Source organism: Antechinus flavipes, chromosome 3 (assembly GCF_016432865.1).
Source record: "Antechinus flavipes isolate AdamAnt ecotype Samford, QLD, Australia chromosome 3, AdamAnt_v2, whole genome shotgun sequence".
Lineage (NCBI taxonomy): Eukaryota > Metazoa > Chordata > Mammalia > Dasyuromorphia > Dasyuridae > Antechinus > Antechinus flavipes.
Window position 1 is genome coordinate 425818741 of NC_067400.1, and position 13918 is coordinate 425832658.

At 32.0% G+C, this 13918-nt stretch overlaps 1 protein-coding gene across 1 annotated transcript in view; it reads left to right on the plus strand.

Moving 5' to 3' along the window:
- LOC127554586 (sodium channel protein type 9 subunit alpha-like) overlaps window positions 1–13918 on the plus strand; it is a 128962-nt gene that overhangs the window by 25096 nt on the left and 89948 nt on the right. Inside the window, exons 6-8 of the mRNA XM_051986231.1 lie at window positions 554–745; window positions 10244–10307; window positions 12796–12937. Coding sequence (XP_051842191.1) covers window positions 554–745; window positions 10244–10307; window positions 12796–12937 — 398 coding nt within the window. The remainder of the gene's footprint in view (window positions 1–553; window positions 746–10243; window positions 10308–12795; window positions 12938–13918) is intronic.

Consider the following 13918-nt stretch of genomic DNA (forward strand, 5'->3'; position numbering starts at 1 on the left):
CATTTAAGCTCCCCAAAGCTTTTTCTCTTCATCTCCAGAATGAGGCTACCTGCTGTAACCACGTCAAAGAGTTACTGTGAGGCTCAAACAAGATGAAGAATGTGAAATAACTTGCAAATTTGAAAAAACTTGATGTTGTTGACAAAACCAATAAATTCTATCATAATTGAAAACATTTTTCATTTTGTCAGGAATTAAATTTCAGCATTTTCTTGTTGCTCTACGAATATTCCATTAAAGGTGTTTCATTTGTTATTCATTAACCAGTTAAATGAATGGTTGCTCTACTTAGCAAGCAGCTGATTAATTTGGGTATTCAAGCTAGTTCTTAAGGGAATATTTTGCCACCAGAGATCATGTCTAGTAGTATTCACAGTAAACAGATTAATTCAGACATTAAGCTGAAACTTTCATTGAGAACTAAATTATTTGATTTACATGGTCATTGGTTTGAAACATTAACATTTTTTCTAATAGATGAAAAAGTTTATAATGAATCCATGCTGATGTTTTATTTCATTCTAGTATTGCTATGTATACCTTCTGTTTTCAGGCCCAAGAGCTGTTGTAGGGACATTGACTCGGTCAGTGAAAATGTTTTCTCAGACAGTGATCCTGATTGTATTTTGCCTGAGTGTCTTTGCTGTCATGGGAATGCAACTATTTATGGGCAAACTAAAACAGAAATGTCTGCGATGGCCTCGAGAAGAGGGAAATATCACTTATATGCCATGGAACAATGAAGGTAAGTTTCACTACTCTGAAAACATGCAGGCTTCCAGCAAATGTACTAATGCCAGATACGTGAGAAATCATAATGGATCAAATGAATTAACTAAACAGAGTTAGAGTTTCTGTCAGTCTTACTTTTTTATTAAATATTTCTTTCCCATTTGAGTTTAAAAGATCTGATTTTTTCCTATAGATATTCAAATCAAGAAAAATGAACAAGGGAATTATCTTGAAAATTTTTGTCATAAAAAAGAAAAAAAGAAAATAGGTTTTAATGCTATATAAGAAAAGCTGAAAATGTTCCTTCTAGAGAGTTCTTTTCAAAAGGAGTACAATGAATTTGTCTTTAAAAAAAATTGAACTTGCTAAGGTACCATGAAATGCATGATAATATAGATTTCAAGTTATGAGACTTAAAGGTTGAGGTCAAGTTCCAATTTCTGTCTGTATGACTGGCATTTAACTTCTTTGAGGTGCAAGTTCTTTATCTGGAAAATAGAGATGCTTAATTATATGACCTGTCTCATAAGATTGCCCTTTTAAATTTTTTTTAAGAAAACACTTTGTAAATCTAAAAAGAATCCATAAAAATGGGAATGATATTCACAGAATTGCCTAATCTAGTAGACTATGGAGGCAGCTTATATTGATAAAATTTCCACTTCTGTGCAATTATAAGAATGCATATATTTGCCTTCTTATATGCAAAGTGAGTACTTTGAAGTGCATTTCTAACAGAAGTATTATTATTATTATTATTATTATTATTATTATTATTATTATTTTGCAGGGCGGTCACATAGCTAAGAAATATGAAGTATCTGAGGCTGGTTCTCCTGACACCGAGGCCAGTACTCTATCCACTGTGCCATCTGGCTGTCCCTATATTTCTTATTCTGTGTAAAATCATCATGCCCTCATAGTTGTATATATTTTAAGGTTGTTAAAATTTGATAGTATTTTTCTTGGCAATTAAATTTCTCTTGGTTTCAAAAGGATTTTATTTAGGTCATCTAAAATGCATCAGAGGTTCCTTTCTAAGTCATGGGCAGGCAGACTTTTTTCTACTATATGAAAAACTTTTAGCTCTTATTTCTTATATCAGTGTTTTTCAGAGTTTTAATTTCCCATCCTCATAAGTAAAAAGCTTTTGAATATTATCCAACATATGCAAATTTACTGATAAATTTTATCTATTTTAGAAATTAACTCCTTAGGCTATTATGCCATTTCCCATTTCTCCTAGGATACACTCAGTTTCTTATTGTCTTTTGCTTAGTATCCTTTGCTTTTCTATTTCCACACTTCCTAGTATATCCTCCTTTTCCCTCTATAACAGAATAAAGAATAAATGGGAAAGAGGGAAAGAGTTCAAACAGAAGTAACAAAAAAAATGGATAGGAAAGCATTAGAAGCACTTTCAATAAATGCAGAAATAATGTAAGGATGATTCTTCCTTTCTTATTTTCATGACATTCCTTAAACAACAAATGTTGACTTTTATGTTCTATTCTCTATTTATTTACACATTTAGCTTTATTTTACAAAACAACTTATCCACTTGAATGTTTAACATGAAACATTTTCCTTTCCATTGAAGTAAAAAGATTTCAAATTAAATAGAAATAAAATTACATTACAAAAATTCTGATTACAAATAAGATATCATAAATTTTACTACTGCTCTACTTGGTAGCAGCTCCAAATCATGATTAGGAGAGAGTCTTATTTTTAAACATACTTTAATTACAAGGATGCATTAAATTATTTCTCATTAAAACTATGCCCAAGTATGTAAATTATTTTCCCAAATTTCCTTTTTGTGATGAACTTGATAAACACATATGAACATAATTCACATATAAATTAGGGACTATATACATATATACACACACACACACACACACACACATATATATATATATAGTTATATGAGTCAACATAATTATTGTCTTACTTAAAAGTTTCTCTTTCTAATCTTCTGCTCTGCTTGGTATATTTTATAAAGTTTTTATTGACTTTTTTTCCCCTCTATCAACCCTTACCTCCCTAAAATGATCTTTCTTATTAAAAAGCTATGTTATTAACTAAAATAAACTCACTGTTCATGTCTGAAAACACTAAATTTTTGCACTCTAACTCTCAGGTTAGAGGTAATAAGTAGGCCTCTTCATCAGTTTTCTGGAATCATAATTATTCATTGCATGGAAAAAAATTTAAAGATTTTTTTACTCATTTTTATCAAATAAGAAAAAGCAGCCAGATACTGATGAATGTTTACTGTCCACCGAGAGACAAAATGTAATATCAGAGTCTAATATACAGAGTAAAATGAAAAAAAAAACAAACATTAAATTTTATGTTCTACTTCACAGGAGCCTATAGTCAGTGTGAATGGAGCTAAGTGATTTTTTTTTCCTCTTCTTTCCCATGGGTCATAGCTGTGTACTGATACCATTAAAAGTGTGTTTAGAGCCTGGGAGAGATAAAAATGAATATAGGACAAAGATCACTAGTTTCCCTCTACCTTTTTCAAGGTATCCTCTGACCCACTTACAAAATTTGTAAATTAGAGAAGGGAGGAGATACAGGGGAAGAGAAACAAGAAGAGAGAGGGAGAGGGAAAAGAAGCAAAGAAAGAGAAAGAGAAGAAATAGAAATACCACAACTTATTCCTAGAGAGTAGAGAAACAATTTTTTTTTAAAAAGATCAAAGGAAGTTTGGAATCTGTCAGTGTTCTATTCATCATTGTCCTTTATCCTCTTCTTCTTCATTTCCTCTTCATCACTTTCTTCATAAATATCTTTCAAACCTTTTACCTTTGCTTCATCTTCATCATTATCATCTCTTTCCTCTTCATATTTCATCATTGTTCAGTCATTTCAGTCATAGCTTATTTGTATTAACTGCATTTTAGAGTTTTCTTGATAAAGGTACTAGAGTGGTTTGCCATTTTCTTCTCTATCAAACAGGCTTAAGTGACTAGCTGAGATCATACAGCTAATGTTTGAGACCAGCTTTGAATTCATGAAGATGAGTCTTCTGCTTCCAAGCTCAGTCCAGTGGGCAACAGAACAGAAAATAAGTAGTACTTTAAAGTTAAATAAATGTTTAATGATTCACCTTTTATAATTCTTCTATATGCATCAGAATGACAAAATCAATAATATTTAAGAATACTTTGATTTTTTTTGTCATTTCTTCTGACTGATATTATTCAAAATCTGACAAATATTTTATTAATTCCTTCCAAGATTTTCATTTTATTTCAGTTGAGTTTGAATAGAAAGCTCCATTTTCATTAAGAAGAAACTCATCAAAGGAAATTTACTTTCAAACTGAGTTTTCATCAAAATAAAAATGGCATATAAAATCTGATTTAATCTCCACAAACTTTGGCACTCAAAACCCATTCAAATAATATAATGCTTCTCTATGATTAGAACTAAGAAATAGATATCACTAGATCATTGAGAGTGTTGTTACCAAGAAGGTAAGTATTTTGATAATAAATTATGAACTCTTCAAGACAAAGAATTAACAGAATTTTATATTTCTGCTATAGTTTCAAAATGTCCTTGCTGGCTTGCTCATTCAGTCTGTCTTTTTCATTAAATATTACATTACTTTGTTCATTAGCTTCTTCTTTTTCCTAGGGTTCTTGGACTCTCTCATAGTTCAGAGTAGAATCCCTTTCTGAAAAACTGACAGATTCCCAGCCCTAAAATGGTGATATTCTGGATTCTTCAGCTCAGGGAACTGGGATAAATGTACAACTGCCTTTTACACTACATACCACAAGCCATGGGTTATGGCTTCCTTAGTTTGAGGCTTCTGTTCATGCTACAAAACTCAAACTAGGTGAAAACTGAACTGATGGTCCTTCATTATTATTTTGTCCTCTGTACTCAGATCCACAATCAACATTACCACTACCATTATTAATCCTCACTTTCTTCCTCCTCCATCTTGCTCTTTATATTTCCACTGATCAACTTGACTTGGAACATGACAACCTTCTCTTTTCTTCAATATATTGACAGTAACCAAAACTGATTATGCAACACAACCAAAAGGACAGAAATTAAAAAAAAAAACCTAAACTAAAAAAAAAATACACTTACTACACTATTGATGCATATTCTATCAAATCAGTTAAGAAACTGAATTCATTTAACAAGCATTTGTTAAGCACTATATTGAAATATTTTATATATGAAGTAATGGACATTTTACATTGAATATGACAGGATTCTTGCCTGTAAAAAGCATGCAATTTGTAGGAGAGAGATCTAGAAATGAAATAATAAAAACTAGAACAGATAAAAATAAAAGTAAAAAAGAATGACTATAAGAATTCATAGAAAGTCATAGTCACTTCTAGCTAGGAGAGTTTGGGAAAAAAAATGTTAAGAAGATAGTATCTCAGGTGGGCCTCACAAGAATTCAAACATGAGAGGGGAGATCTCTAGGGTAAAGGAATAATCTGAGCCAGGTCAGAGGTTGGAAATCTTAAGAATTATTGAGAGAAAAGCAAGCATTCCATGCTTTCTGGAGCATAGAGTACATGAAGCAAAGCAGTATAATATAAGGTTAAAAAGCTAGCTTTTATTATTACAGTGGAAAGTCTTGAATACTGATCAAAGAGCTTTGGATTTTATTCTGTAAGTACATAGATGATATACCTCAGAGACAATAGAATATGTGTAGCATATATCAAAAAGATATGAGACTGAAATGAGGAAGTGAGTTAGACTTCTGAAATAATCTGATACAATCAAGTTGTTCTTGAGACTGATATGACAATTTGATTCCAACAGGGACTGCTTGAAGCAGGGATACATCTAGTATCATTTTCTTTGATTGAAGACTTTATATTTCCATAATATTTTCTGTAAGTATATAAACTGCAGCGAGGTAGTACAATGGATTGAGCATCAGCCCTGAAGTCAGGAGGACCCAGGTTCAAATCTGATCTCAGACACTTAACACTTCCTAGATGTGTGACTCTGGACAAGTCACTTAACTCCAACTAGCAATGTCAACAACTTATAAAAAATTGATAAAGGAATTTTAAAAATTGGAATACATTATACCTTTTGATTAGAGTCATGTGATTACATTTTAAATATATGTCTTTCTGCTAAAAATAATTCATAGAAATAAATGCAGGATAGCAAATTGATTCATTATATAATCACAAAAACTAAAATTAAAAATATTTAGCAGGAAGTTATTATAATCCATATCTGAATAAGAATCCTCTTTTTATACAACATAAGACAGACAGTCATGTATCTACTTATGCTTCAAGATTACCAATGATTGGGTATTTTGCTTAATTTAATAATGAAATTCTTAGAACTTAATTATTATCTTCCCACATAGGAATGTAAACATTTGAACCTTATTGATTCTTCTTTCATGTTTCTCATTTTATGCTTCTTTTCAGTCTTTTATATAAAAGTAAAGTTTCTATTTTGCTTCGATCTTTTCATCATAAATGCTTTAAACACCTCAATTTTATTGAATATCTTCCCTTCCCCCCAAAGGATTAAAACCAGTTTTGGTTGGTAGATGATTCTTGGTTTTAAACCTACTTACTGGACCAACACTCCTTTAATATGGTAGCTGCTAAATCTTGTGTGATAACTCTGGTACCAAGATATTTGAATTGCATCTTTCTGACTGCTTGCAATATTTCCTCATTGGTGTAAGAATTCTGGAATCTGGCTGTAATTTTATGGGGGATTTTGTTTTGGGATCTTTTTCAGGAAGTGATTGGTGAATTCTTTCAAATTCTATTTCACTTTCTTGTTCTAGCATATGGCTTTTTTTTTTTTTTTTTGTATCTTTGGCATCTAACATAATGTCTAGACTATTTTTTTTTATCATGCCTTTCAGAGAATCCATTTCTCTTCTTGATTTATTTTTCAATGTATTTGTTTTTCCAATGAGATATTTCAAATTCTCTTTATTGTTTCATTTTTTTTTTTTTGGAAATTTTGTTTCATTGTTTCTTGGTGTCTTGTGGAGCAATTAGCTCTCAGTTGCCTAATTCTGATTTTTAAGGACTTTTTTCTGTGAGCTTTTCTACTTCTTTTAAAATCTGCTTTTTATAGTGTTTTTCTCATTTTTGTGACTTTTTTAAACCAAGCTTTTGACAATGTTCACAATTTTCTTGTGTAATTCTCATTTTCCCCCAATTTTTCTTCTGCCTCTTTGATTTTCAGAACTCTTTTTGAGCTATAATTGGACTTCTTTTTGAGGGGGCAGTGTCAATTTACATTTTTTCTTTGACTCTGCTTGCAACTATTTTGATACTACTGTCTTCTGGTTTATATCTTGATTTTAACTGCCACCCTAGGAACTTATTATGATCAGATACTTTTTATTGTTGTTTCCTCATTTTTCTAGCCCATTTCTTAATTTTATGTTAAAGTTGGGCTCTGTTCCTAGGATAGAGGGAGCATTATCCCAAATTTCAGATTTTTATTGCTGCTCTTTATAGAACTATCTAGGAGTTGATACATTCTCAGTGCTTTCAAGGTGATATTGTCAAAAGAGAGGTGTGGTCATTGATCTTTTGTTCTGTGCTCTGATCTTTACCTAAGAAGGGATTTTATTCTATGGGTATCAACCAATGAGAGCATTCTTCTTGAGCATATAACTGTGATCCGATCCTTTACTCTTCTTAAGCTTTTCTTGATAGTTCTTCCCTCTGACTAGGAATTCCCTACCAGATATCCTACTTGTCCATGAGTGACCACTCAGTTTAGGTGTCTGCTCCTTTGCATAGTCACCCAACCTTTTACTGTATGTGGGATTAGAACTGCAAAAACTGCTGCTGCCCTAAAGGAGTCACCCCAAAGAGAGAGCCTGAGCTCAGTGTAATGCTACAGAAGCCCATCATTGTCCTGATGAGACAACTCATTTCCTGTTGACTTTCTAATTTGTTCTGACCTGGAAAATTGTTTCCTCTGATCTTTTCTTGGTTTGTAGCATCAGACTTTGATGTGTGAAGTATTATTTTAGAGATTCTTAGAAGGGAATTTGAGAGAGTTCAACTTAGTGCTTTTTTACTTTGCCATCTTGACTCCTCTCCTCCCCCTGAGAGTCATTTCTTAAACATATAAAATATGAAACAGCTCTTTCTTCAATGGGTTTATCTGCATTATAAATATAGAAATAATCATTTATGGAAAGAGTACTACCTCTGAGGATAAGAAAAGTCCTGCTGTAGGTTGGATTATAGAAACTGGACTTTCATATAAACTAAAGATGATTAAAAACGCAAGTAAAGAGGGAAATGTATTCTAGCAATGAAGACAATGAAGTATCATCAGGAGATTGAATTCTGAGTTCAGTGAATGACAGAAAGACCAATTTGACAAGAACATAAAATCTCTATGGCTCTATCTCTCAGTTTTTATCATCCACAAATTTGATATTTTTAAGACTCACAGATAGGAATCACCTTCTTAATCATATAATTTTCTTTGGAGAACTATGTAAAAATATTAGAATCGTTCTGCTTTCCCCTCTCTTTCCTCTTTTATTTCCTTCGGTTTTTGTCTCCTGTTTTTCTCTCCATTCTTTTTTCCTTCCTTTCATTTTTCCTTTCTTTTCTTTTTTTCCTCTGCTTTGCTCTCTCCTCTTTTTTCCTTTCTTCTCCTTCATTTCTCCTCTCCTCTTCTCTTTCTCCTTTCCTTCTCCTATTCTCCTCTGTCTTCCCTTTTCCTCTCCCCTTTTCTCCTTTATAACTCCTCCCTCACAATACATATAATATTTTATGTAATGTTCTCTGTTTCAGTTTCTTGGGGTTTCTGGGAGCATCCTTCTTTTCAGCTCAGTAATCACAACAAGAGGGGTTAAAATCCAAATTCTTTATTATCTCTCTCAAACTCTTGTCTTTTTTTCTGGGATCTGTTTATCTTTCTTATAGTCAGATTCTTTATTATCTCCTTCTTGGGGTTGGGCAGCTTTCCGGAAAGCCTTTCAGACCAGCCTTGATCTCAGTGGAGAAATGCAAAAGGAGAGCCTGCCACCAGTGGCTTGACTGAAAATCAAATGAATGTCTGTCCTTAGTTCCGAGAGCTTGAGCTCCTGCCTGTCTTCTCTGGTTTCTGAATCTCCCAAATGAATCATGGCTGAGGTTCCTAGTTTATATGCTCTAAACTGAGTATAAACCAATCATTATATCACTAGGAGACCATTATTTGTTGTAAAATTAAATCAATCATACTGAACCATTCTAAACTAGATAACCATTGTTTCTATCAATTCCAGTGACAGCATCTTGTAAGAATCCTTTGTTTTAATTCAGAGTTCTGGCCCATAACAATTTTATATCTAAAAAAAAAAAAAACTTTATTTTGGAGCAATCTCAGAATTTGACCCTAAGGACTAGTTCCTAAGATAATTCCCCTTCATCAGTTATAGATACAACATAACACATAAACCAGCAAATAACATTTGCTATAGAGAAACTATAAATCCATATTTCTTACTCTGTATATACAACATTACCACAAAGTAGAGCAGACAGAAAGAGATAGAAAGAGAAAAAGCAAGGCTCTCAGGTAATGTTCTAAAACAACAATCTGCAATTGGATTCAATATACCTAATAGTTATTTATTCAAGAAGTATTTGTTTAACTTTTTACTACATAAGATTTGATGTTAATAATATAAAGACAAAACACAAATCTAGGCAATTTATAGTTGGCATTCTACCTGTGGTTATGCAATTTCTTTATGGGTTTAGAGTTGCATTTTTGTTCTGTATACCATATTCTTTTTTCAAGGTGTGGAGTTGAAAACAAAGATAACAGAATTTGATTTAAGCAAAATAGGTTTTTCATATTATTGTAATACAATCTGACAAATATTTCTTAAATTCCTATTATGTGAAACATAATGTTAGAAGTAGAGGTGAGATAAAAATATATATAAGATTAAAGTAATTAGATCTTTAGATTTAGACCTATATAATTCATACTTAAATAAAATTATTCTTTTATACATTATTGTAAAATATAGCAGAGAGATATGTGAGTTCCAAGGGAAAGCAATTCATTTCTTCCAGACATTTCTGTTGTGGTATGAAATATGTTTAAAAATAGAAAATGTTACTGACCACATAGTAGGGTAAGAAGATAGTTTTGCAGAAAGGAAACAATAATTATTTTGGAACTGGAGGCCCACGGTTCAGTTCCCATCTTTGACATTTATTATATATGTGAATTAGGACAAGTTTTATACACTTTCTGCATTTCAGTTTTCCCATCTGTAAACAAGTAAACTTTAATTTATTAATTCTCACATTTATTTCCTTGCTAGATTCTATAATACTAAAAAATATAGAAAGGAAAGGACAGGAAAAATCTGACATACTCTTGTTTTGACTGATGTTTCACCTTTATATGTGGTATAGATTTAAATGAGCTTCTAATATCCTAGGCATTTCAAAATAAATTAATTATCTTATTCATATTTTTTCCAAAATAGACTATTTTTATTATATGGAACGACAAAAGGATGCTCTACTTTGTGGTAATGTTGCATATACTGGGTAAGTATTGATTTATAGTTTCTCTCTAGATTGTATCAAGTTGTGATATAACATAAATCAGATAATTCTTTGAGTGTCTGAAAACACAAAACATTGTATTGAGATGTGATGTAAAGCACACAAAAAATTATACCATGATATTGCAATACACCTTTTTATAGATAATCAGAGGCTCATAGTTACTTAACTATGTAGAGAGTCATAAAATTTTACACTCATAAACTGTTCTTGTATGTATGGGAAAAAATTCCATTACAACATATTAATAGTTATGTTTAAGTTTTTGCTTGAAGACTTTTTTTAGTCTGAGGAATTCACTGTTTTCCACTTTGGAATAGCTTTAATGGTCTTTGTAATCTTTTTGGTTGAAGGCTACACTTGAAACCTAAGTGTAAGGAATGCTTGCATTATATTGTAAGCTATGCTGCTTACTTCACACACACATACCCCTATTATTATTTTCGTATGAAAAATTCCTACTACAAATATTTTTCAAGTATCTTGTCATATGTCATGAACTATATGAGGATTTCCTAGGGATGCAAATGTAGATAGACATTGCCCCTGCTCTCTCAACATACCTATCTAATGATAAAATGGGGGGGGGAGAATTGTGTGTGTGCGTATGTATGTGTGTGTGTGTGTGTGTGTGTGTGTGTGTGTGTGTGTTTAACTGACCTTATTGAAAGGTCATTTAATGATTTAAACCATCTTGAATAAACATTAGTTTCCAAGTTTACCATTTCCTTTATGTCCAAGAATTATTCGTAGGTGGTTTAGATGCCAAGAAGCTTTACACAGTCTCAACAAATGGGGATTATGGATTTGATTTAAAGATATATTTGAAGATAAAGTCTACCCATAATAGAGCTCTATTTTCATATATATGCATGTGTATGCATATATACATATACATATACACATATCCAATAAAATAATAGCTCCTACCACATTAGGATTAAATCCTTCAGAATTTGGTTTGCATAGTACTCCCTCTAATGCCTTCTATATTCTAGTCAAATTGGATTATTCAGTAAATCACCAGATTTATCCAGTGTTCTTTTCTTAAATAATTCTTTGAGCAAAAAAAATCCTTAATGGAATTACTTCAACCTCTATCCCATCTCTGCTTATTGCAATTGTTTCTTTCCTTCAAGAATCAGCTCAGAAAATCTGTAGCTGTTTCAACTTCCTTGTCATCTTCAGGAAGAAATAACCACTTCTTCCTTTCTCTGTTCATTTTGATCCTCTCCAAAGTATTTAATCATTGTATAACTTGCATTATTTCATTCCCCCACTCCAGAACTTTCTAAGACAAGAACTTTTCAAAGACAAGAACCATGTTTTTAGACTCTGCATATAAGCAAAGCCTAATACAGATCTTGTTTATGGTGCTTCATAGATATTTGTTGATGAAATGGCATATAATTGAAAGAAGGGTTAGTGTACAATAAATAGTTTGACAATAACATTTGAAACATAGGGTCATATTTGTAATGCAAAGAGTTATCTGCATCCAGAAAGAGGACTATGGGGATTGAATGTGGACTACAACAAAGTATTTTCACTTTTTTTGTTGTTTGCTTGCTTTTTTCATTTTTCCCCTTTTTGATATGTTCTTTCTTGTACAGGATGATAAATGTAGAAATATGTTTAGAAGAATTTCACATATTTAAGCTATATTGGCTTATTTGCTCTATAGGGGAGGACTGGGGGGAGAGAGGGAGAAAAATTTATAACACAAGTTTCACAAGGGTGAATGTTGAAAACTATCTGTATGTGTATTTAGAAAATAAAAAGTTATTTTAAAAAAAAGAAACATATGATCGTCGATTTAGACATTTAACACTGAAAGGGAAATTCTAGGTCATCAAATCTTACCACCACATTGACAAAGTGAAGTATCAAGAGGTAAATGATTTGTCCAGTGTCAAACAGGTACAAAGTGATCTTTGGGATTTTCACTGAATCACATGAAGAAACAGTATATGATTTATTGGATATAAGGGAAATCTAAGATGAAGAACCTTTCCCTTTAAAAAAAAAAGTAACTGTCTTTGTAATTTACAGACTTAGAGAGTTACTCTAATATTAAGGGGTTAAATGACTTGCCAGAATAACATAATCAGTCAAGCTCCAAAGGTAAGACATGAATCAATACTTCCTGGCTTTGAGATCAGCTTTCTTTCCACTGTGCCATAGTTTCTACCAACCTAAAAGTGATATGGACTTATTTGTAAGATATATAGACTCATTCAAAATACATCTCACTCTACATGGCTTTATTGTTTGGAGATTAGTTTTGTTTATTGAAACTGAAAACATTTGGTAATGAGTTATATATTTGGATGGAGTACCTTGCCCTGAAATTTAATTCTTTTTTGGATTTTTTTATTTGTTTGGTTTATTACTTTGGTTGATTAATTTTGGTGTCACAAAATCAGGAACCAAATTAAAGTGAATAAATTTGTTCTTTTTATGTATGTAGAGAATGTCCAGAAGGATACATTTGTGTGAAAGCTGGCATGAATCCTGATCACAACTACACAAGTTTTGATAATTTTAGTTGGGCTATGTTGACCTTATTTAGATTAATGACTTTGGACTACTGGGAAAAACTTTACCAACAGGTGAGAGCCTAGCAAAACACTATATTTTTATACACAACAAAAACTTGTTTTATGCAAACAAAAACAAAAACCTGATTGTGTTATACTTTCAGAACCCTTTATCAACTTATTTTATTCTGAGATTACATATTTATGTGGCATTATCTGGGTTTTATCACTAAATTAAATATTAAGTACTTAAAATATTATAGGCATAATTCTAGATGCTATAGATAAAAGAACAAATAATGACACTCTATCTATTCACAAGGAAGTTACATTCTAATCATAAATACAACAACTACATATAAAGATAAAAATGTGTATATAATAAATAGAAAATGAATAAATATAAATGTAGGCAATATTGTTAAATGGAGGATAGTTTTAGAGTGAGAACTTCAAGCAGATGATAATCTTTAACCTGTGTGCTAAAGAAATAATGGATTTCAATGTGTGAGTTAGAATAGAAAATGCCTGTTTACTAGGTGAAATACTACATGGGGAGGAAGTTGTTTGCATTTTGGGGAGGAAGGATTTGTGCTGATCCAGGAAATAGGCATCTGCTTGTCAGAACACCTCCATTGTTAGAGGTCTGCTGAAGATAACAATTTGTTTTAGAGTTTCTAGAGCTCCCTCCCTCTGGCTGCATATTCATAATATAATTTAGACACTTTTCCAGAGGTCATTCTGAATATGGAGTAGGTACATAATTTATAGTATCAGACCATAGTAATTCCTGCCAGGTCATTTGGCATGCCATGCCATGCCATGCCACTCTCTGTGCTAGTATGATCTGACTCTATCAATAATACACACACTCTATATCTAGAATGAGCTCTGGAAAAGGCTTCAGTCACTATTCCAGTTTGAATCATTTGAGGCAAGGCCTCCATGGTTTGCCATCCTTAGCAAAGTTAGGTTCTTAGGGTTCAAGCAACAGAAGCATTCAACCACGAATTAAATTGTGGATATCTCCCACCACGAGTAATATATGATACC